Source organism: Physeter macrocephalus, chromosome 2 (assembly GCF_002837175.3).
Source record: "Physeter macrocephalus isolate SW-GA chromosome 2, ASM283717v5, whole genome shotgun sequence".
In the NCBI taxonomy this organism is placed as follows: Eukaryota; Metazoa; Chordata; class Mammalia; order Artiodactyla; family Physeteridae; genus Physeter; species Physeter macrocephalus.
In genome coordinates this window covers 8,342,881-8,365,512 of record NC_041215.1, presented here as the reverse complement: position 1 = coordinate 8,365,512, position 22,632 = coordinate 8,342,881, and the positions used below count along the sequence as shown (strand labels likewise).

General features: G+C 48.7%; 2 protein-coding genes across 8 annotated transcripts; one reads left to right on the top strand and one right to left on the bottom strand.

Annotated features, from left to right (window-relative positions):
• Nucleotides 1-1,430: 1,430 nt before the first annotated feature.
• On the top strand, nt 1,431-5,376 carry NHP2 (NHP2 ribonucleoprotein). Its single transcript, XM_007117324.4, has 4 exons — nt 1,431-1,662; nt 1,879-1,948; nt 4,232-4,337; nt 5,007-5,376. The coding sequence occupies exons 1-4, from the start codon at nt 1,503-1,505 to the stop codon at nt 5,130-5,132; spliced, it is 462 nt and encodes a 153-aa protein (XP_007117386.1). The 5' UTR covers nt 1,431-1,502; the 3' UTR covers nt 5,133-5,376.
• Nucleotides 1,780-20,607, bottom strand: RMND5B (required for meiotic nuclear division 5 homolog B). Of its 7 annotated transcripts, none has more exons than XM_055080058.1 (12): nt 20,247-20,597; nt 19,978-20,099; nt 15,684-15,846; nt 12,558-12,703; nt 12,289-12,429; nt 9,954-10,054; nt 9,605-9,771; nt 8,470-8,635; nt 7,171-7,273; nt 6,925-7,079; nt 6,732-6,837; nt 1,780-1,866 (listed from the first exon to the last, which is right to left on the bottom strand). In XM_055080058.1, the coding sequence occupies exons 1-11, from the start codon at nt 20,563-20,565 to the stop codon at nt 6,774-6,776; spliced, it is 1,647 nt and encodes a 548-aa protein (XP_054936033.1). In that variant the 5' UTR covers nt 20,566-20,597; the 3' UTR covers nt 1,780-1,866; nt 6,732-6,773. The 7 variants fall into 7 exon arrangements, 6 of the variants coding, with proteins under 6 accessions (XP_054936033.1, XP_054936035.1, XP_007117388.2 ...); XM_055080060.1 differs by lacking the exon at nt 1,780-1,866 and adding an exon at nt 2,960-2,984; XM_007117326.4 differs by lacking the exon at nt 1,780-1,866 and having other exon boundaries at nt 6,271-6,837.
• Between the last annotated feature and the right edge of the window lie 2,025 nt (nt 20,608-22,632).

Sequence of the window (22,632 nt, the reverse complement as noted above, 5' to 3'; positions counted from 1 at the left end):
TTTCAAATTATTTTTTGTTGCTTATATAACTATTCTCATTGTTCAACTGATATATTTTTCTATTTGTGAAATTATTTGGGGTCTAAGGTTATATGGATTGCATCCTACTTTTTCTTATTAAAATACTAAGTTTTAAAAAGCTACTTGTTTTTTATGTAACGACTGCACTTGGTTACAGGGTTAAAAGGTCAGTTTTCAGCTGGGTTAACTGCCTTGTGCTGGCAAGGCCACGTGCAGACTTCTAAAGTTCCACTTTCTGGCCTGTTTGGCCACCACAAAAATGACAGGCCTAATGGACAAATTAGTTGCCTTTGTCAATCCTATAATCAAAGGCAACTAATTTGTAACAATGAACTAATTAATATTCATCCAGTGTTCCAAGACAGGGTACATGAAGTAAGTCAGAGGTACAAGATCCACCCCAGTCTAGGCCTGCTCGCCTCCCCAGCATTACAGTCCATTAATCCTCTAGAGTTAACTGCAAACCGGGCGCCTACTCAGAGCTCTCCCCCACCACACCCCGAAGTCTCAACCCCAGTGTTCACGCTGTCTTCCCTCTCAGCTCTGGCCAGCTGTCTCCGCCATGCCTTGCGTGGGCGTGATGCCAGGCGGCGGTAGGAACTACAAGGAAAACAGAGGGTTAGGGGATGCCGTTGGGAGGTCTGCGGGAACTGCAATTTTAGATACTTTGGTCAGGAGAACTTCTCCCGTGGTAAACATCTGAGCAGATTCCTGCGGGAAGGGTGGGAGCGAGCCACCGGCTCTCTGGGGAACAGCGGTCTACACCGAGGCAATCAGTGAGTGAGTGGGTCCATCCCTTGCCAGGAAAGAGAAAGCAGAGTGTGAAAAATCGTGCTGGAACGAAGGAATCGTTAGAAGTGTCAGGCTTTACCTTAACCTTGGCACCTAGAGTACACCAGCCAGGACCAGTTCAGGACCGGGGACCTGACCGGGCTAGGCACTGCCTAACTAAGGGATCAGATTGTAAGGAGGTTTGGAATCACACCAAGCAGACTTCCCATTCTTCCAGTCCGGTCGCAGACCCCGCGCTTTAGGCAAGGATCCTGTCGCCTTAGATGTGGTCACGACCCTACAGGTACAGCCTCTTCCTCCTCCTCTTCCTCCCGCCGCCTATTCTGTGACGCCGAACTCTCAGAAGAGCCCAAGCCTGGGTCCTAGTGCCTCCTCACCTCCTCCAGGCCCCGAATCCCTCAGAGCTCCGCCCCTAGCCTCCAGAATTCTCCGACTCCGGCCCTAATCCGCTCCGCCCCGCCCCGCCTCAGTTATGGAGTGGCCCCGCCCCTACGGCCGGGACCCCGCCCCTCCGTGCTCTATATTTAAGGAGCTGAGCGTTAAGGATTGGTCAGAGTCGGAGACCTGAGTTCCTAATTGGTTATGATGTACTGCCCGCTTCCCGCAGAGCGGCATGACCCGGAAGTGATTCCGGAAGCGCCGGCCGCGTGGATTAGCACCTTTGGCACTCGGTTGCCGCGGTCGCTGCCATGACCAAAATAAAGGCAGATCCAGACGGGCCGGAGGCTCAGGCGGACGCGTGCTGCGGAGAGCGCACTTACCATGAGCTGCTGGTGAATCTAAACCCCATCGCGCAGCCTCTGGCTTCTCGCCGCCTCACGCGGAAGCTCTACAAATGCATCAAGAAAGGTGCAGCGGAACTTTCCTGGTGGTCCAATGGATAAGACTCTGCGCTTCCAGTGGAGGGGGCATGGGTTCGACCCCTAGGTGGGGAAGGTCCGCAGGCCGCGTGGCGTCGCAAAAAAAAAAAAAAAAAAAAAAAGTGCGGGTGGACGCCGGAATGAGCCGCGATGGGACGCGGGTGACGGGCGGAGGTCCCCTCGACTCATACTTCTGTCGTTGCAGCCGTGAAGCAGAAGCAGATTCGGCGCGGGGTGAAGGAAGTTCAGAAATTTATCAACAAAGGCGAGAAAGGGTAAGAACCCCCCTCCCGCCGGATTTTGCATTTCTAAACGATGACGAAAGTATCCCTGCTACTTAGTAGGTAGTCGGTAAAAGAGCTATGACTCCCTCTCATGTGCAGAAGGTAAATTCCCTTCCGTACAGATGCTGATACATCACTTACACGAGCGCAAAGGGACACCATGGGGAAAGTGAATTCCAGGGGAAGCGAATCGTATAAGCCAGCTCACTTAGGGTAGATCCCAGCTTCATTCATTCAGCGACTATTTACTGTCTACTCTTTTTCAGGCACTATACTATGGGGAGACAATGACAGTAATCAAATACACAAAATTACAAGTGTCACAGGTAACCATGAAGGAAAAGTACAGGGTGCAGTGAGAATGACTTCATTATCCTACATCTTTTCTTTCTGGCATTTTATCAGAACCTGAAACTTATTTGCATTTTTATTCCCTGTATCTCCCACTAGGGCCAGAAAGTAAGCTGAGAACAGGAAAAAGCCTCTCACTGCTTTATTTTCAGAAGGGTCTGGTACATTGTAGGTGCTCCAGAGATAAATAATGCTGGGGGGATTTGATGCTCTATGGAGTCTGACCTAGGTGGGGTAGCTGAGGTCTGAAGATATAGGAATTATTTTGTGGGCTGGTGGGGAGGGGAGGCATACTGCCAACAGAAAGTGGATTTCAGGGCAGGAGAGGGTAGTAGTGGGCAGAAGTGCTACCTTCACATGGGGTTTTTGTAAGCCATGGTAAGTTTAGTTTTTGTACTCAGAGCTTTGGAGGCCACTGAGGGTTAAAGCCAGGGAGTGACATAATTATGTTTACACCTTAAGAAGATTTTTCTGGCAACTCTGGAAAGGATCAGAGGTGGAAGAATAGATGGGGAAATTGAGATAGGAGGCTACTGTGGTATAGAAGAGGCGAGGGCAATTTTTGATTGGGTTAGTGATGGCGAGATGGAAAGAATTAAAGTGGATGGATGAGAGGACTTACCGACATGGAGTGAAGAGGTGTGGGTTCCAGGCGAATGGACAGAGGGTGCACTCACTGAAATAGTGAATAGTGGAGGGAGCCGGGTTTGTATGGGAAGATCATAAGTTTGGTTTTAGACAAGTTTTTGAGGTGCCTTTTAGACATATGAACCCTCTCCCTAGCAGAAATGTCAAACAGGCAAGTGGCTATAAGGGTTTGCAGTTTGGGAGAGGGTCAGGCTGGAGAGAATATATTTGGGAGTTGTCAACACATAGTTGGCGCTTGAAGCCTTGGTTATGGATGGGGTCAGCTGGGGAGAAAGTACTGACAGGGCAGCGAAGGACCAGGCTGTGGGAACACCAGCATTTAAAGGCTACTGAGGAATTCCCTGGCGGTCCAGCAGTTAGGACTTCGTGCTTCCACTGCAGGGGGCCCAGGGTTCGATCCCTGGTTGGGGAACTAAGATCCCACAAGCCGTGCGGCACGGCCAATAAAATAAAATAAGGGCTACTCAAAGGAAGAGGAGCCTGCAGAGGAGGAGAGTATATGAGGCAAAAGGAAAACTAGGAGTGTGGATGCAGTGCTTTGAACCAAGAGCTCTTTCCTTGTTTTCCTCTCACTGCCCTAGGGAACAGACTCTTCCCCTCTGTGTCATCAGGGCTGCTGAGGCCCTTGTCCCAGAACCCCAACACCTTGCCAGCAAGAGCCCTAGCTGAGGATTCTCTGGCAAGCTTTCATTGGTTCCCTGTCACTCTTGAGAATGATCCTGGAAGCACTCAAGGCTCTTAAATGTCAGTTTTTCTAGCCATCTTGTCTGCCCCATCCCCATCCTGGACTCCAAAGCCATCCCTGGCTCCCCAGCAATAGCCAGCCCCTGTGTATCTGGTGTCCTTCTGATTCTCTCGACCTTAAATGCTTTCCCTGCCTCCAGCCCCTCCACAGGCTGCCTGACATGTTCATCATTCAGCTTTCCTCTCAAGTGTCACTTCCTGATTCATTTTTTGATCTTCCAAGGAGAGCTGAGCTCTTACTCCTTGGCAACTCTCTATACCTCATCTGTCCCAGCGCGATATGCTTTGTCACACTTGGTGGCATTTACTTGTTGCCAAGCAATAGAGATTACCTCCCCAGAGGAATGCACTCACCAAACCAACCTGCATGAATTTCTAAAGGTTGGGAGACACACATTAATAATTGGACTCTTTGAGGTCAGGGGGCAGCTTACCCATCTCTGTACCCCCAAGGCGCAGCTCAGAGGCAACACTTATGACTGAAAGAGGGAACAAGCAAGATGGAAATGACAGTGGTTTCTCTTATTTCAGGATAATGGTTTTGGCAGGAGACACATTACCCATTGAGGTATACTGCCATCTCCCAGTAATGTGTGAAGACCGGAATTTGCCGTACGTCTATATCCCCTCTAAGACGGTAAGAAGCACATGTGCCCCTGATCTTGATCAGCACAGGAGGGAGGGTGTCTGGGATCAGGTATGTGGCAGCAGGCCATAGTGGGAAGGAGCGTGAGCTTTGGAGTTAAGACAGGGCTGGATGGATTCTTGGCTCTGCTGCTTTCTAGACGAGGGACTGCAGATAAGTTACCCCTCTGCACTTCCATTTCTTTCTGTAAAATGGGAATCCCTTTCTCCATGGACTATGGGAATGAAACAGAAGGTGAACTTGGATATGTAAGTCCTATTAGGTGGGTATAGTTTCAGAGAGGATGTTCTAGGGACCTGAAGCTGTCCTTACCCTTACACAGCAGAGGCCAGGTCTGGGGTCCAGGGAGTGGAGGATGGCAGGGACCTGGAAAGCATAGGCGCTGCCCAAGGGGAAAGCCCCTGCTGGGCTGGAGCCCTTTCACAGTTGCCGTGTGGAACTGTAGGCCCAGTTGTTGCTGACCACAACTCGAAAGTTTGCTGAGTTTAAATGGTGGCAACCAATTCAAAATGTTAATATTGACTGACTAGCACATGTCTTAACATTGACACTAGCACTAGTCTGTGGGCTGGATTAGGCTGGTGGATCATCAGTTTGTGACTCCCTGGTATACAGGTTGTGCGGCCTTCTTTCCAAACTGCCCTTTTTCCTTCTCTGCAGGACCTGGGTGCAGCCGCCGGCTCTAAGCGCCCCACCTGTGTGATAATGGTCAAGCCCCACGAGGAATACCAGGAGGCCTATGACGAGTGCCTGGAGGAGGTACAGGCCCTGCCCCCGCCCATGTGAAGGACTTAGGCAGCAACCTGGGCACCTGCTCCAGAAGCTGTTGGATTGGCGGCGCACCAGCTGGCTGCCCTCCTGCTGCCCACATTCACGGCATCTCTGTGGTACCCTGAGGCACGTGTTCTTCCCAGGTGGCTCCAACAGCTACTTCACGGCAGCAAAGCCAGCATCTTCTCCATCAGTGCTATTTTCTGCTGAGCTTCAATGAAGATGACGTGGGAGAAGTAAATGCTAAAACTAAAATGTGCTGAGTCTGTGGGTGTTTTTTTAAGCAGCAGCTACTGGTGGGGCTGAGGAGTTGGTAGGGAGGAAAGAGCAGAAGCAGCCTTTCTCCTCAGAGGACCCGAGGACTTCAAGAATGTTCAGTGCTAATGCTTGGCCACCAGAGCCAGTGCTAGACTCAAGCTGAGAAAGGACCCTACTGCCCACCCTGAGCTTTCCACTCCCACTTCCAGAGTCGGTGGGAGCTGCAGGGTGAGCCAGCTGAGCCCAGGCCCCACTTCATCTAAGCCTGTAGCTCCTATGTCGGGGACACCCCCATTCCTCTTTTCTTTTTCCCCAAGAGCCTTAAATGCCACTGGGAAGCTGACAGAAGCAATGTACCCACCCACACAGTAAATTTTAAATAGGTATATGAAGTTAATTGCAGAACCCCAGGCCATCTCTCCTGCTTGGCATAATGGCCCCATAACCTAATCCCTTCAAACATTTTAGACTTATGGTGCCTTCCGGTTTTCAAAGCCCCAGCACAGGACTCAGTACACACAGCAGCCAAGCTTCAGGCACCCTGGAATAAACTGGAAGGACCTTGGGCTTGAGGGTTGGATCTGGTTTAAACTCCAAGCTCTCTTCTTGATAAGCTGTGAGCCTTTTGGGGCAAGTCATTTCATCTTCCTACATCCCTTCACACTCATTTCTAATATGGAGGTAATACGATTTTATATGTGTATATGTAAAAGCACCTTGCCCAGGGTCTGCCATCACCTAGCTTTTTCTCCCAATCAGATGCAGGTTGGGTTCTTTCAGCTGGGCTCTGTGGCTGCCATGCTCCCAACCAGCAGCAATGGTTAGGCCATGCCCAGTACCTGTGCGCAGTGGGCACATGGTAATTCCTTGCCAGTGAAGCTAAAGGTGGGCAAAGTAAGGAGAAGGCCTGTGAATATATTTGCTCAAAGTTATAAAACAACGGCATTCAGTTCTATCCCAGACTATTTACAGTGGGAAATTGATGCATACAGTTGTGAGGCTGTACAGTGGGAGGAGTAGACACAAGCCTTGGTGTGGCAGCAAGAGACCCAGCTGAGGGCAGGATGGAAGACATCTGCTGTGCCCGCCGAGTCCTCTGCTTCTCTGTCAGTTGCTACTAAATCAACAGCAAATATAATGAAGGGGAGACAGAGCAGGAGTACAGAGGCCAGAGTCTCCCTGCCCTTAGAGCCAAGGAGCCAGCTGCTGGATGTAGGCTGCTTCATCTCCCTCCTTGGCCTCTGCCAGAGGGCCACTCCAGCCCCTGCCTGTGGTGGCACTCCTCAGCCAGTTGCTCTGAAATGAACCACAGTCCACAGAAGCCAACCACCCCCACAGAGACAGACCAAGGCTCACAGGTGAAAAACCTCTTTCAGCAAAGTTCCTCCCAGGCAGGAATCAGAATATGATGCGTTTCCCATCTGCTGGGTTCTGCTCCATGGGACAGTAGGGACACTTCAGCCTACAAAGGGAGGAGAACCAAGAATGTATCAGGGGGCCAGCCAGCAGAAGGATCAAGCCAAGGTGGAGCAGACCACATGGAACTTACTTTCCTCCGTTAATGAGCTTGTTGAGTGCATCGCGGGAGATGACATGGCCACAAATGAGCTTGATGGGAGGGTTGGAATCCGACGTCTGCTGCCGGAGGATGGGGCACGCGAACACTGAGTGGTACCAGCACTTCATACCTAGTTCGATCTCAATCTGGGGAGGCCGACAGAGGGGTGAGTCCCCCTTCCCATGGCGGCTGTCCTCCCCAGCGCCTCCTGCTGTACCTCCCCCTGCCAGGCCTCACCGGTAACTCATCCTTGTGACTCCAGACCCCAGTGCACTGCCTCTGCTCGATCACAGCTTTAATGTTCATCAGCACTGGCAGCGCCACACAGCCAGAGGCAAAGCTGCAGAACAAAGAGCAGGGGCTGGAGTGACCCTGACCAAGAACCCAGCAGACAGACAGAAGGACCAGCACATTGTTGGAATGTGACTTGGGACAAGGTTTCAAAGTGGCACTTGATCAAACCGGTCCTTAAAAATCTCTCAGGTCACGCATAAAGCCACACATGTAGTTATGCATCCAACTCTAAAGAGTCATTCTAATGCACCCCCAAATCTGAGAACCTATAATAAACACAAAAGGAACATCCAGGGTACAGATAATGTTTATCCCAAGCACTGATAAGTCCTTGGTGTGACAGGGACAGTGACGTTTGGAAGGGCCCCATCCTGCCTGTCTACCCCATTCCGTTGTCACAGTGCACCTCTGTAACTGCAATCAACCAGGGCACTTAGATATGGGAAAAAGCAGATTCAGTTCTCACGAGGATTGGGCGGGGGGTGGGGAGCCGACTGGCTGGAGCCTTGGGTACCAAACGCCTACAACACGCAGGGCAGTTGTGCGCAATAGAACCGTCCTAAGGCACTGGTATTCCCACTGGGAAAGACTGTTCTATAACCAGAGTCTGTGGTAACGAATTGGAGGGTGGAGCCTATCACAATGGGGCAAGGCATGAGATTCCACAGCCAGCCTAAATAAAATACACCACTGTGGTACAGTATGTGGCGAGGTCAGGTCCAGGTGACCTTTATTCCCTGTGAGGCCCTAGGAGCCTGTTTTCTCATGTAAAATTAGGATAACAGTACCTCTAACTCCTTGGTTTGTTGTGAAGCCATGAGAAGAATATTAACTGTAAAAGAGTCTTCTGAGTGAAAGCTCTCAGCACGTGTGACTCAGCCACTCAAGTCTCCCTGAAGGGAAGTCGTGTTTGAGAGATGAGGTGGCAAGAAGGCCAGGCTGTCAGGGTCCTGTGATAATCCAGGGGTGAGGTGCAGGAGACAAAGACCTCACTCAAGAGACCTTACAAAATGGGAACCTTGACCCTGCCATTGACCTTGTGGTGATCCCAGGCCACAACTCTTTCTAAATCTGTTTCTCCAACTGTAGAAAGAAAGGTAATTCCTATCTGGAAGAATGACTAAGACAGCCAGTTTAGGTCTGTGAAGGCACCAAGCACCATCCCTGGACGTGGCAGGACCTTGGCAAATTGGGTTTCCCTCAACCCTCCCACTTGTGCTGCCCCCACAGGGCTGGCTGTACCTGACACTGAGGGGTGACTCCACAGAAAGGCCCAACAGGGAACAAGCATCACGCGTAAAGGTCTCACAGATCTCGGCCCAATGGCTGTTGTCCAGGAGGTGGCAGTAGGGTGACTTCTCCAAGCCCAGCCGCAGGTATACCAGACTGCCCATCATCACCTGGATCTCTACAAGGCAAGGGGGAATCAGGGTACAAGGAGGCAGCCTTTTCCCAGGACTCTGCGTCCAGCCCTGCGGTGGCAGGGCTGCAGAGGCAGTTATGAGGAGCAGGCTGAGCCCCATGGCTCCCAGGCCCAAGACCTGACCAAATGAGGGTTAAAATGCCCTCTAGCAAAAGCCAGTTTTCCCTAAAATCCAGTGAGGAAGTGGGGTCTCAGGCCTGCTTCTGTGGCAATCATGACCCCACAGCATGAGGGAGGGAGGAGTTTCAGTTTCCTTCCCATCCCTTCAGCTGCATCAAGGAGAGAGCTCAGGGCAGCGCACATGTCTCTATTCTCCAACACTAGCTAATCCCCCCCGACTTTTTTTTTTTTGGCCATGCCTTGTGGCATGCGGGATCTTAGTTCCCTGACCAGGGATCAAACCCATGCCCCATGCAATGAAAGTGTGAAGTCCTAACCACTGGACTCCAAGGGAATTCCCTAATCTCCCTTTTTAAAAAGCTTTCAGGAGGCAGCAGTATCTAGCTAAGATTTCATAACATGGCTGGGTTTTCATGTTGTGTATCTCTAAATAAAATGTGAAGTAATAAATGTGAGTGGAGCTAAAGAAAAAAGTTACTAGTAATCGGGTGGTTACTAACTGTGAACATCTGGAAGGTGAGGCTCAAACAACGGAGCTTTGGAATTCCTACTGTGAGGCAGAGCAGCGTGAGGGCATGCGTGTCGTGGGCAGGCCTGGTGAGCTCTGGGTGGGGGTGTGGCACGTGGCTGGGGACCAGAGGTGGTGTGAAATGAAGCTAGGAGGGTATGGCAGAGGCGGTGAGGAAGGGCCTTGAGTTTGGAGTTCACCTGGGCGACAGTGGGGGAGGGGTTCTGGTAACACGCAGCCCCACGTGGGGCAGGGACGGGCAATCCCAGACGTGCTGATGTCCGCCAGAGCCCAGCAGTGCCCACCCTGGCACTCGGGGCACGTACCCCGCTGGTGAAGCCGGGCAAAGGGCTGGAAGTGCCGGGCGTAGCTGAGGGCCTCCAGCTGCTTCTCAGGGCCACCTGCCAGGAGGCGGATGAAGTGCAGTCGGTGCAGCTTGAACTCCAGGGAGCTGTTGAGCTCGAGCAGGCGCTGCCTGTGAGAGACGGCCCATCTGGGAAGAAAGGGGCCAGCTGAGTGTGGAGCTGGTGGGGCGAGAGAAGGGGCCCTGGCAGAGCCTCCAAGAGCCTACGTGAGGCCCGTGAGACAGAGCTGGAGACGTGTCAAGTACGCTGAGTGAGGTGAAGAGCACAGACAAGCCCTGTCCCCCGCGGGCCCACCCAAGGGCCAACGTACTCCAATGCTGGCCCCAGGTCTTGTTCATGCAGAGCTTCCAGGATTCGATTCAACTCCAGGAAAGGCTGCTTGAAATCCAAATCCACATTCAGTGTTGATTCCTAGAGGGAGAGAGAACAATTCACCACTGGAGGACAGTGTTTCCAAAATTCTCTGCTCTACACCTAATAAAACCTCATCCACCAAAGACAAGCTAGAAGAGGGCCAGGTTTTGCATGAGGAGCCATGGTCTCTTGCCAGCCACCTGGACCTCTCTTATTCCCAGTTCAGTTCTGGGAGGCTGCGTGCTACATGCTGACCTCCCAGAGAGCAGACTGCAAACCCCACCCTACCTGCTGGGGTACTGGAGACCCACACTGAGTAGCATGGAGAGAAAATTATTCCTTTTCAATCCCCCTAATTACATTAAGGGAAAGTATCCTTTACTTTCACTTCTAGTGTGTCTTTAACACCTAACAAGTGCTACTTCGTCATTTTACTAATCTTCCTAAGAAAGGGATTACCAGGCACTCAGACCTCTGGCTGGCAACCAACTCTAGCTAGAAATTAATAACTTCACTTTTCATTGTATATATATATTTTTTATCTTTTAAAATTTACTTTATTTTATTTATTTTATTTGTGGCTGCGTTGGGTCTTTGTTGCTGCGCACGGGCTTTTCTCTACTTGAGGCGAGCAGGGGCTACTCTTGGTTGTGGTGCACGGGCTTCTCATTGCAGCTTCTCCTGTTGCGGAGCACAGGCTCTAGGTGCACGGGCTTCAGTAGCTGTGGCATGCAGGCTCAGTAGTTGTGCCTCGCAGACTCTAGAGCACAGGCTCAGTAGTTGTGGCGCACGGGCTTAGTTGCTCTGCAGCATGTGGGATCTTCCCGGACCAGGGCTTGAACCCGTGTCCCCTGCATTGGCAGGTGGATTTTTAACCACTGCGCCACCAGGGAAGCTCCCATTGTATACATTTTTATAGCTACTCTCTTTTTATATCAGGGGCACTAATTTCTAAAATTTATTTAAAGAAGCAACAAAAGCAAAAAATAAAAAGCAGGACTACATCAAACTAAATTAAAAGCTTCTGCACAGCAAAGGAAACCATCAACAAAATGAAAAGGCAACCTACCAAACGGGAGAAAATATTTGCAAATCGTGTATCTGATAAGGGGCTAATATCCAAAATATATAAAAACTCATATAACTCAATAGCAAAAAAAAAACGAACTTAAAAAATGGAGAGAAGATCTGAATAGACATTTTTCCAAAGGAGACATCAAAATGGCCAACAGGCACATGAAAAGATTCTCTACCTCAATCATCAGGGCAGGGCAATGCAAATCAACACCACAGTGAGCCATCACCTTGCACTTATTAGAATGGTTATTATCAAAAAGATAAGAAATAACAAGCGTTGGCGAGGATGTGGAGAATAAGGAACCCTCGTGCACCTTTGGTAGGAATGTAGATTGGTGCAGCCACTATGGATAACAGTATAGAAGTTCCTCAAAAGATTAAAAATAGAGCTACCATATGATCCAGCAATTCCACTTCTGGGTACTTATCCAAAGAAAATGAAAACACTAACTTGAAAAGATATCTGCACCCCCATATTCATTGCAGCATTATTTACAATAGCCAAGATAAGGAAACAACGTAAGTGTCCATCAATGAATGGATAAAGAAGATGGTGTGTGTGTGTGCGCGCGTGTGTGTGTGTGTGTGTGTGTAAAATGAAATATTATTCAGCCATTAAAAAAGGAGGAAAATCCTGTCATTTGTGATAACATGGATGGACCATTATGCTAAATGAAATATGTCAAAGAAAGAAAGACAAATACCATATGAACTCATATGTGGAATCTAAAAAAGTTTTTTTAAGAAAACCAAGCTCATAAATACAGAGAACAGATTGGTGGTTACCAGAGGTGCAGGGTAGGGTGTGGGAGAAATGGGTGAACTGTTTTTGTTTTTTTTTTCATTTTCATAAATTAAATACAATTTTTAAAATAGCTATTAACCCGTTTAAGGAAAGAATGCATCAACAAAAAGGAGCTGGTCTACAATGGAAGCAAAGTTAAGGGGCGATCTTGGAGGAAACGTTGGGCTTCCCATGTGCAGTCCAGAGGGGTGGATGCCCTGCCAGGCCAACTGGCCATTGGAAACAGGTCTCTGGGAACAGGTATCCCTATCAGACAATCAGAGCTGATGACATACATATTTGAGTCATGTAAATAAACTGACCTGTCTGGATACAAGAAAGAAATAATAACGGGGTCCTAAAATAAAGAAAACTACCAAGTAGAAAGCAGAAGAGGCAGGTACCAGTGCCTTCCCAGCGGGCTCGTTACCTGGCACAGCTCCTCAGCAACACTGAGCATGCCCTGCTGGTACAGGTGCTCCAAGATGGCCATTTGCAGGATCTGCTGCTGCTTCTCCCGAGAGTCCCACACTGCGTCGGAGACTACACCGCAAATCTCAGAGTCAAAGTTCTGACGAGGATGAGAGACAGGGCCCTGTGACTCAGGGTCTTACTTCTCACAATGGCTTCAGGAGAAGCCCTGCTACACACTAGCAGCAGGTGTTCCCGCCCCCAGTCCAGGGCCACCCACATGCTCACCCTGTCAATGGCTTTGCCCACTCGGGAGACACTGCTGTGAATGTCCTTGTGGTCTGAAGCCAGTTTCTGCACGGTGTCTTTTATCTTCCGGCAGCACTGAGACATCACCAGGGAGAGGGTGGCTGAGAGAGAGGTCCCCTGGAGGGCTGCAGAGAAACACTGGCAATGAGTCAGGACACAGAGGAGCAGAGCTTGTCCCAGCCTCCTTATTCTAAATGCCAGCATGGAGGCTGGGAAGCAGCCCTGAACTCCAAAGTGAAAGCTTCTACTACAGGTCCTGCCACTTTTTAACTACATGACTTGGAATTGGTCAAGTGGAACAAGCCGGTTCATATCTCAAGAGTCTTCATTTCCTCATCTGCAAAATGGGGGGTGATAGCACTGGCCTTGTAGGTTGCTTTGAAATGAAGATGATTTGGCACTTACTGTGGGCAAGTACTTGGTTTTAGCTCATTTAATCCTCACCACCATTCTATGTAGTGGGCACTGTTAGTATCTTGTACTACAGCTGAGGAAGCTGAGGCAGTAACTTGCCAGGTGTCACAGCAGTGATCTGAAGCCCAGGCTCCTCACCACCACACCAGATGGCTCCTTATCATCTTGAGAGAGATACCCTGTAGGAAGGCCTTGAACCATAAAGTATTGTCCCCATATTAATGCCTCTAATTAACCCAGAGGACACCAGGCAGGCCAGGGTCCTCCAGGGAAGCACAAGGACATTTCTGGCTCAGGATGCCAGGTTTACAGTGGTCTCCACCCCCCATGGCTGGATGAGCCACACGAACTACCAAGAGCACGTGGGGCTTGGAATAGAGAAAGGCAGACAGGGCACACGTCCCTTCTTCCAGCCCAGCATCTACGTCCCTTCTTTAGATGGCAGCACCTCGGTTCATGGAAAAAAACACAACCCAGGGAAGGGAACGTGACCCAAGAGGGCCAGGGAGCGTCTCAAGCTCCAAGACCAGAAGCCCTGGAAGAGAGAAGCATTCTTCCAGGTTGCTAAACAAACAAAAGTGAACTGGAGTTGCTGGAGCACCATGGCCACCTCAGGGGAGCACTGCTCTGAGAATGAAGCCAGTGTAGATTGAAGGTATCACATGAGCACTTAGCTCCAACTGGGCTGGACCTTTCAGTTACCTGAATCTATAAATCCAGCAACCATACCCCCTTTGTTTGTTTAAGCTAGTCTGAACTAGGTTTCTGTCACCTGTAACTGAATGATTCCTGACAAATACAAACAGGAGGTGGTGGCTGGGCCTACTCTTACTAGGATGGCTATAACCAAAAAGACAGGTGATAACAAGTGTTGGTGAGGATGTGGGGAAATTGGAACCCTCATACATTGCTGGTGGGAATATACAATGTTGCAGCTACTTTGGAAAACAGTGTGCCAAACAGTGTGCCAACATTTTCTTCAAAAATTTGAACAGAGATACCATACGACCCAGCACATAAAAAAAGAATGAAGTACATGGTACAATAGGGATGAACCTTGAAAACACGCTAAGTGAAAGAATATAAAAGGCCACATATTATATGATTCCATTTATATGAACTGTCCAGAATAGGTAAGTCCACAGAGAGAAGGTAGATTAGTGGTTGCCAGGGGCTGGGGGAGAAGGAGAAATGGAGTGATTATTAATGGGTGGGGGATTCTTTTTAGAGAGATGAAAATGTTCTGTAATTAGATAGTGGTAAAGACTGTACAATTCTGGAAATATACTAAAAACCCACTAAACTGTATACTTTAAAAGGGTGAATTTTAATGTGAATTATAGCTCAATCAAAAAAAAAATAGAACTAGGGGTTACCTCTGGTCAAATCTAAGACAATTTGATCATCAAAATAAATAATAACAGTAATGGATTATAACCCATTGAATAATATAAGAATTTATGAGTATGAACTTGGAAGGAAGGAAGGAAGGGAGGAAGGAAGGAAGAAAGAAGGAAGGGAAAGCTCCTTTCTTATAGTTAAATGCCAACTAATAAGTGTATAGGGAATGATAGACCAGGAAAAATCACCCATGTTGCAACTAACTTTGTAATGATTGGTTCATGCAAGAATCATGAATGAATGCTAAAACCAGTGGGCAGAGTCTGATAAAGCACAGGAAATTTATATAGTCTCAAAGTACCTCCCCACAAATTACTTATTGATTAACTCTAAAGAAAGAAATATTCACCTTAGGGTGTAGGAACCTGACAGACACCATCTTAACCAAAGATCTTGATCAAAGTTAACATCACCCATAATGGAACAAGCTGATACCTTGTACCTCCTGATGTGATGCACTGAGAAACACATCAGTTCTGAAGTACTCTTGCCCAAAATGCAAAATAATAATGAGGAAACAGCAAACAAATCTAAATCGAGAGACGTTCTGCAAAATCACTGGCTTTAATGTTTCCAAAATGTCAATGTCATGAAAGGCAAAGGCAGGTGGAGGAAATGTCCCAGATTTAAAAAACTAAAGATTAGACACAAGAAACTAAGTGCAATGCTTGATCTTAGATCGGATCCTGGATTGGAAAATAAAATTATAATGTTTTACGAAAAATATTGGGTAGTGGCAAATTGAAATATGAGCTATATTCATTAGGTCATAATATTAATGTCTAACTTTTTGATTTTAATAATTATACTGTACTTACGTAAGAGAATGCCCTTGATCTTAGGACATACACACCAAAGGCTTAGGTGTATGATATCTGCAGCTTACTTTCTAATGGTTTTAAAAGAAGAATATGCAAGAAAACTGATAAAGCAAATATGGCAACATACTAGCAGTTGGTGAATCTTGGTGAAGGGTATATATGACCTCTTTATACTGTTCTTAGGACTTTTCTGTAAACTTGAAATTATCTTAAAGTGTCTTAAACATTCAAAATAGAAAAGCAAATTGAAAACAAAACGTAAATGAAAATAATCTCAGGTAAATTAATAATTTCTGTTGGGCTTTTTGAAATAGCTCAGAGACTTCCATTATTCCCCTTCGAAGAGGTCTAGGGATCCATGTATCAATGCCCTAACCATCATCCTTCCAGAACCCTATTATCAAGCAGCCTTGGGGTCTCCTAGGCCCCAAGGGAGGCAGGTGTGGGGCTCTAGTGGGGGGACACCCACCTGCGCTGGCCAGCTCAGCCCGCAGCTGGCCCACGTAGTGCAGCAGCTCCTCCAGGCTCTGCTCACAGTGCTGCCCATAGGTCAGGAACTTCTGCAGGACCTTGTCCACCTCTCTCTCCACACTCGCACACTGCTCCATGGCAGCCACTGTGTCAGGCCCCACCTGGGCCAGAGGGGCACAGTGAGGAGGGCTCCCAGATCCCACCTCACCATTCCCAGATCATATATCAATGCTTAGAAATACCCAGCTTAACATATCTGTACACAGCTTCCATCACCCCCAGCCAGGGTGCCCACTGGAGGTGCAGGTAGGCGTGAGGACGGGTTTTCTGAATCATGGTGAGAAAATTACTCTGTTTTCAACTCTTTTCATTAGAATCCTTGCTCATCTCTTTTTTATTTTTTTTTTTTGGCTGCGCTGCAGCATGCGGGGATCTTAGTTCCCCGACCAGGGATCGAACCTGTGACCCCTGCAGTGGGATTGCGGAGTCTTAACCACTGGACCACCAGGAAATTCCCCTCATCTCTTTTTTAATCGGAAAAGAGAGCAGGCCTTGCAGAGCCCTCAGCAGGCCATACTATCTATGCTATCTAAGTAGAAATCCATACATACATCGCATATTCTAATGTTTCATGTATTTTCATATGTTCATTATGGCCACCTCTTCATTTAGTGGACTTGGTTTTCCATGTACTATAGTGATAGAAGCCATGAAGGCAGTCCTTGAATGGCTGATGCTTGAAAGCACAGCCTATGGAACAAATGCTGACCACAACGGCCTGAGAGGCCTTGCCCACCACTCCTACCTCAGCCTCCCTGCCGCTTGCCCACAGACAGGCAGCTCATATTCCCTTGTTCCCTCACAGCTCCATATCTTGGTATGCTCTCCATCACCCCTCAGTTCCTCGACTACTTGAGAAGCTGGCCCATCCTTTCCAAGGCAGCTCAGAGGTCATCTCCTTCTGCAGCTGTCCCTAGCCTGCTCTCACCTGGCTCCCTCCACTCTCACTTGGCATCCTTCTATTTCAGTTTTGATCACTGGGTAACGATCTGTTTCAGGGCTTGCCTCCCTCACTAGACTAGAACATCTCTTGTAAAACTCTTCCTCCTCATGGTACCATTGAAGAAAGTTGACTTTTCTTGTCCCACCTTTCCTACCACTAAGTCCCACTCCTAAGTCCCTTCAACAGTGGGCCACTGCTCCCCTCCATTTCAGAGCAGCCTTTGACACTGAACACATGGAACGATCCTTAAAATGTTGGTGATAGAGTTGATTTCGCTCCCCATCTTTCCATCTATGGGATTTGAAGTGAGAGAGCTCTGTCAAATGCACCTCTCAAACGTTCAAATCTAGCCAGTTGTTCATTCTCTCAAAGAAGGGTACAGAGTAACATCACAAAGAGAATTGTGTCCAAAGTGACCATTGGGATTCTCCCAGTCTCACCAGACTCTCTTCCCATTCCCACCTGTACTGTTAGCGCTGGCCCCATCATCTTGGCCCAACCTGTAGCCACTATCTCCTTATCAGACAGGGGATGAGTGATGGAGAAATGGTACCCAGGGCCTTGAGATGTATTTATGCCCTCCCTCCTTATGGCTGACACTATCACTCTAGAATTTGTTAATCATGGTGTCTAGAAGACATGCCCCCCTCTTCATGCCCCCTGAGGAAATACCCTATAACTGGAATATGAACCATTACAGGCAAAATATAACAGGGACACCTGTTGGAAATAATATAATAATAATTATTGCTATGAATAGTTAATATTTCATAGGGGCTTATTATGTGACAGGCGCTGTTCTAATGACTTGGCAGGCATTAACTAATTCACTAATTCCTACAAAAGCACTATAAGGTAGGTACAACTATTAGACCTACTTTACGGATGAGAAAATGAAACTCAGATTAAATAAATTGCTCAAGGTCACATAGCTCGGAAGTAGAGGACCTGGAACCGAAGCTGGGCAGTCTGGCTCCAGGCTCCAAAGCCCTTCTCTGAAGCACAGTCCTCTCTGGACCAGCTTAACAGACCACCATCTCACCAGGAAAGGAAAGCAGCCAATATTTGTTGTTGGAATGAGTGTACAGCAATGATTAATGATGACAAGAAACAGGAAAGTAACCACAGAGCCTGTGAGATGATCAACTAGGAAAGATGGCAGTACAAAAGAATGTTTGCCAAGAGTAGGAAGCAGAATCACAATTTACTGAAAATAAACACAGCTCAAGAAAGGTTACAACCTCACCAAGGTCAAACAGTATGGCCTTGTCAGACATCAACTAATACTAGGATTATCAAAGGGAAGCCCAAGTCAGCATCTTGAAATTGTATTAAAAAGCTGAGGGAGGAGATGGGTACAAGAATTTTCATCCCAGTGCTGTGTTGTGGCAGGGAGTTTGAGACAACCCAGGGGCCTACAGGAAGTGATAAGTCAAGTAAAATGTGGGAGATTGCATCTATGGAAAACTGGGTAGCACTGAGAAACCACGTTCCGGATATACCCACAGCAACATCAGTAAGATCCCAAAACATGGTACTGAAGGGGAAAAAAAGAAACAAAATGAAGTCCAGGCACAATACCACTTATGTTTTTTAAAAATATATGCATACAACCAAGGACACACACAAATAAAAGGATATGTACCAAACACATCAGAGTGGTTTGCTGCGGTTGGGTGGGGTGGGGAGGGAATGCGGAGAATGGGGATAAAAGGGAATATGTAAATAAATGCAAAGGAGAAAAAGGGCCTGTGTGGACCAGTTAAATGTACACTGAACTGATAAATGTGATTACCTCAATAAAATTTTGTTTTATAAAATAAACGAGATGGGAAAACAGAACTGCTTGCAGGTATTCCATCCGAAAAGCCCAAGAGGCCAATTCGGCCTGTCCAGGGTTAGCCACTCTCCCTTAATCACAGCCGGTCATCTTTACCAGGCACAAGGATGGATGAGGGTGAGCCTGTCTTCAGGATTAATCCAGGGAATTTCATTTCCATTATCCTAAGCCCTCCTCCCCAAGGTCTCACATGGACAGAAATTATCTACCAGGGTGATCACCCCAATACAACACATCAGATCCTGTCACCCCTTTACGCATCACTGCCATGGTTTGACATACATGCCCTTTGCAATTGTACATTCACTTCCTTTGCACAAGCTATTCCTGTGTCTAGAGTGCCCTCCATGCTTCTCTGCACGGAGAACACAAGATGCCGTTTAATCATGAAGCGCATGAAGCTCTCAATGAAATCTCCCTGCCTCCTCCTCTGTTTCACAAACCAAACCTCTGTCAAGGGTGCCTATACCACACACATCTGAGTTCTCAGCACTGCGGCACAGTAAACTGCCTATTCACACGTCTGTCTCCCCGCACTAGACTGAGCTGCTCAGGGCTGGAGTCCAATCTCATCCTCTGTCCCCTCAGTGCCCAGCCCAGGGCCTGGTCCACAGGGAGTACATCCATTTCCTAACTAGGGGGCCTTGAGCTCAAACTTGTCACGGTTGGGCAGGAAGAGACATGCATGAAATACTGAAATCCCCACCAAGACATGCATAGGGGTTTTGTCCCCAGTCTTCAGCATCCTAACACAAGAGGGCCCCTCCTGGGGCCAGGGGAGAAGAAGGGAAGTTTGCGCAAATCACAGAAAGGTCCCCTTTGCCTGACACAGAACTGGACAGCCTCCACCGACCCAACACTTTTCACCCCCCATCTCTATCCAGTCTTCACCTTACACATCACTCCTCTGCTTAAAATCCAATAGATTTCCACATACTCAGAATAAGTATGGGAGATGGGTCTACAAGGCTCTATGTGAGTCAACTCCCAACCACCTCTCCAACTTCGTCTCCTACCACTCTCTTCCTCAATGGGCATGTTCCAGCCACACTAGTTTTCTTTCTATTTCTTGAACATCAGTTTATTTCTACCTCAGGGCTTTTTCCCTCTGCCTGGAACACTCTTTCAGATCTCCCTATGACTGGGTCCTTATTAGGGTTTCAAACGCATTTCTTCAGAGATGCTCTCCTAGACCACAGTATCTAATGCTGCCCCCTCTGCCCCACCCTGTTCCTTTTCTTCATTGCACATCTTTATTTCAAGTTTCAAATTTTCTTCTGTCATTAATCAAACCTGGAAGGAGGAAAAAGCCCACCAGTCTTCTTGGACTACAGCCCCTGCTGGAAGTTTCACCTGCATTAGCATGCAAATTACTGGCAAACTCCTACTCATCCTTCAAAAGGCCTCAGTCGAATGCCCTGCCTGGCTCCCACGTCCGCAACGGGTTACCTCCGGCTCCGCAGGGTCGCAATAGGATGGGACGTGTGAGTTCGAGCTACTCCCCAGGTAGGGGCGGCTCCCCGAAGGGCCTCTGAGAATGTGGGGGTCCAACTCCCGGCCCTGGCCGACGTCTGAGGAGAAAACAAACCCAAGGGCGGACTGGCGAGAGGGCTTAGTCCCGAGGCTTTGCAGAAAACCCGGGGCCTGGGAGCCTGCGTAGCCGAGCAGCCGCCCACCGCGCTCCGCACCTCCCAGAAGGGAAGCCAGCCGGCTCTCACCTGTTCCCGCAGCCCGGGCCGTAGTTTCCGGCGCCGCTGTCAACGGAACCGGAACCTGCGACAGTTGCTCCGAGGCTCCGGATTCGCCCACTCGCGGCTCCGCGGAGGGGTGGCCGAGACTCCCCCTCCCGCGCACTAGTGGAGTCGCCCGCAGGGTCAGAGCGGCAGCTGGAAACCGCACCCCCGACCGTCGGGGGGCTGCTCCGGGGCTCCCCCGGGAGCCCGAGGCCGCCGGCCCGGCCCCGACTCTGCACGTCTGATGGAAGGAATCGGAGCGACCCACTCGCTGGCCAGCGGGGGTGCGCGCGGCGGTCCGCATTCAGAAACCCTAGACCAGAAATAACTGTGCCTCCCCCGGTCCGCGCCCTCCCACCCTCATTCAAAGTAAAGTCACAACACAATGCATGTAAGGTCCAACAGTTAGGCTTTCCCGCGATGGCTCCTTGATGCTCTTTTTGAAACATCAAATGATGTTTAAAAGAGAAGTCCCCTTTTTCTGCCCCAGCCCTGCTGCTCCCCTAAGCCCGTACTTAACACACTGGACAATTAAATTCTGCTGCGAGGGACTCAGCCCTGCCCTGCTGCCCTAAACTGGTCGCTCTCCTTCCAGAATGGAGGGGAGACAGGGGTTGCGCAACCGCCCTAAGGAGGAAGGGTAAGAGTTAGGAAGGAGGTGAGAGGAGATGGTGACCCCAAGCCCAGGCCAGGGCTGAGTTCACGACCCTCCAAGGCCCCCTTGCTCTGCAGGGAAGGGGCCGAGAAGCCTCCCGCCCCCTCCTCAGGCTTCAGGGACTTGGACTAGAAACAGCCCAAGAAAAAAGACGGTCTCTTTTTCCCTGACTTCAGCTTCCTTTTAGGGGCAGTCTCATTCCAGGGCATCTTACCCTCCAACCCTCCATACCTCCTCCCCACCCCCCCAAAACACCCTTGCACAATCCAGCCCTGTTTTCCTTATAATATTTGACTTTAAATTATCTTGAGCGTTTATTTGTTTATTCAGTCTTCCTGCCCCTAACCTCCCCCTCTCCCCCCACCTTTTAGGATAAAAGCTCCATTGGGGCCAGGAGTTTGTACTCACCGCTGCTGTGTCCCCAACACTATGTGCTTGGAACACAGGAGCTGCGCAGAAATAGTCTGAAGTAGCCGATATCCTCCGTTTATGAATGGGGAAACCCCGGTTTCAAACCTGATGAAACACGCAAGGAAGAGGGCGGTCCACAGCCAGTCCAGCAGCCCGCGGGGGCGAAGAGGCCTGTCCGTGCGCCGTGAGCCTGGGTGGTCCTGGCCCAGGCGGGAGTTGTGGGGGTCGGAGGGTTGAGTGAACCTTGCCTGGGGCCACAGTCCGAGGCTGAGGCTGCGTCCAAGCCAGCAGGACCTCACAGGGTTTCGCGAACGCCCTAGGCTTCCCCACTTCCTCTGGGGAAGCTACACTGGGTGTGAGCAAAGCCTAGCTTCTGCCAGAACTTAGAATGCCCAACTCATAACGTCAGGCTCCTTCACCTCTGTCTGTCATTGTTTTCCCCAGTATGTGGCTCTTCTTACATCATGGTTTAGTTACTTTTCAGGTTGCACCATGTTTTCTTACATGGCTGATTTTGTCAATCTTTCCTTGTTGGGATTGTGTGGTTTGGTTTCGTTTTATTTTGTTGGAGGGTGGCTGCTTCAAAGCAGAAAAACTTAGCTGTTCTCCACTAACTCAGTAACAGTCTTTTTACCTTTTGCTAGTTTCCTAGGATTTGATTTTTAAAATTTAATTCCCAATGCATGTCCATTTTATTTTGCAGGGCGTGGTGCAAAATATGACTTATTTTTTCCCATATTTTTGTCCAGTTATCCCAGAACTGCTTAAAAAATAATCTTCGTTACCCTCTCATTTGGAAGCCTGTTACCATAATATTAAGATTTTTGTACAAAATGAAATCTATTTCTTTCTCTTCATTCTTCCCACTGAGGTACAGTTTTATTTTTATACGAATGTCATATTGTTTTACTCACTACTTTGTAATATGTTCTAATATGTGGTGGGATTAAACACTGCTCACAAAAAAGGCAAAAAAGAAAAACAAACACTAGGTTATTGAGAAAGCAGATCACTGGTTGCCTGAGGGTGGGGTAGAATGGCTGACTACAGAGGTACACGGGGATTTGGGGGGGATGATGGAACTATTCTGTATCTTGGCTATTCTGTATGGCTGGTTGTACAATTCTCTGTACTATCAAAGCAGTGAATTTTCCTGTATGTAAATTATACCTTTAAAATGGCAGGGGGCAGGAAGGCCAGTACACAAAGAGCATACTAGATAACAAAGAAGGAAGGAAGGGAGGGAGGGAGGGAGGGAAGAAAGAAAGGTTCTTGATAGAGGACAAGCCCTGGAGTGCTCTCCTG

Coding starts and splice junctions, on each gene's coding strand:
- NHP2 (XM_007117324.4), top strand. CDS start 1,503: ATGACCAAAATAAAGGCAGATCCAGACGGGCCGGAGGCTCAGGCGGAC. Junction 1,663..1,878: donor CTACAAATGCATCAAGAAAG/GTGCAGCGGAAC, acceptor CTGTCGTTGCAG/CCGTGAAGCAGAAGCAGATT. Junction 4,338..5,006: donor TCTATATCCCCTCTAAGACG/GTAAGAAGCACA, acceptor CCTTCTCTGCAG/GACCTGGGTGCAGCCGCCGG.
- RMND5B (XM_055080058.1), bottom strand. CDS start 20,565: ATGCGGACCGCCGCGCGCACCCCCGCTGGCCAGCGAGTGGGTCGCTCC. Junction 12,704..15,683: donor GGCTGAGCTGGCCAGCGCAG/GTGGGTGTCCCC, acceptor GTTTCTCTGCAG/CCCTCCAGGGGACCTCTCTC. Junction 6,838..6,924: donor AAGCTCATTAACGGAGGAAA/GTAAGTTCCATG, acceptor CTCCCTTTGTAG/GCTGAAGTGTCCCTACTGTC.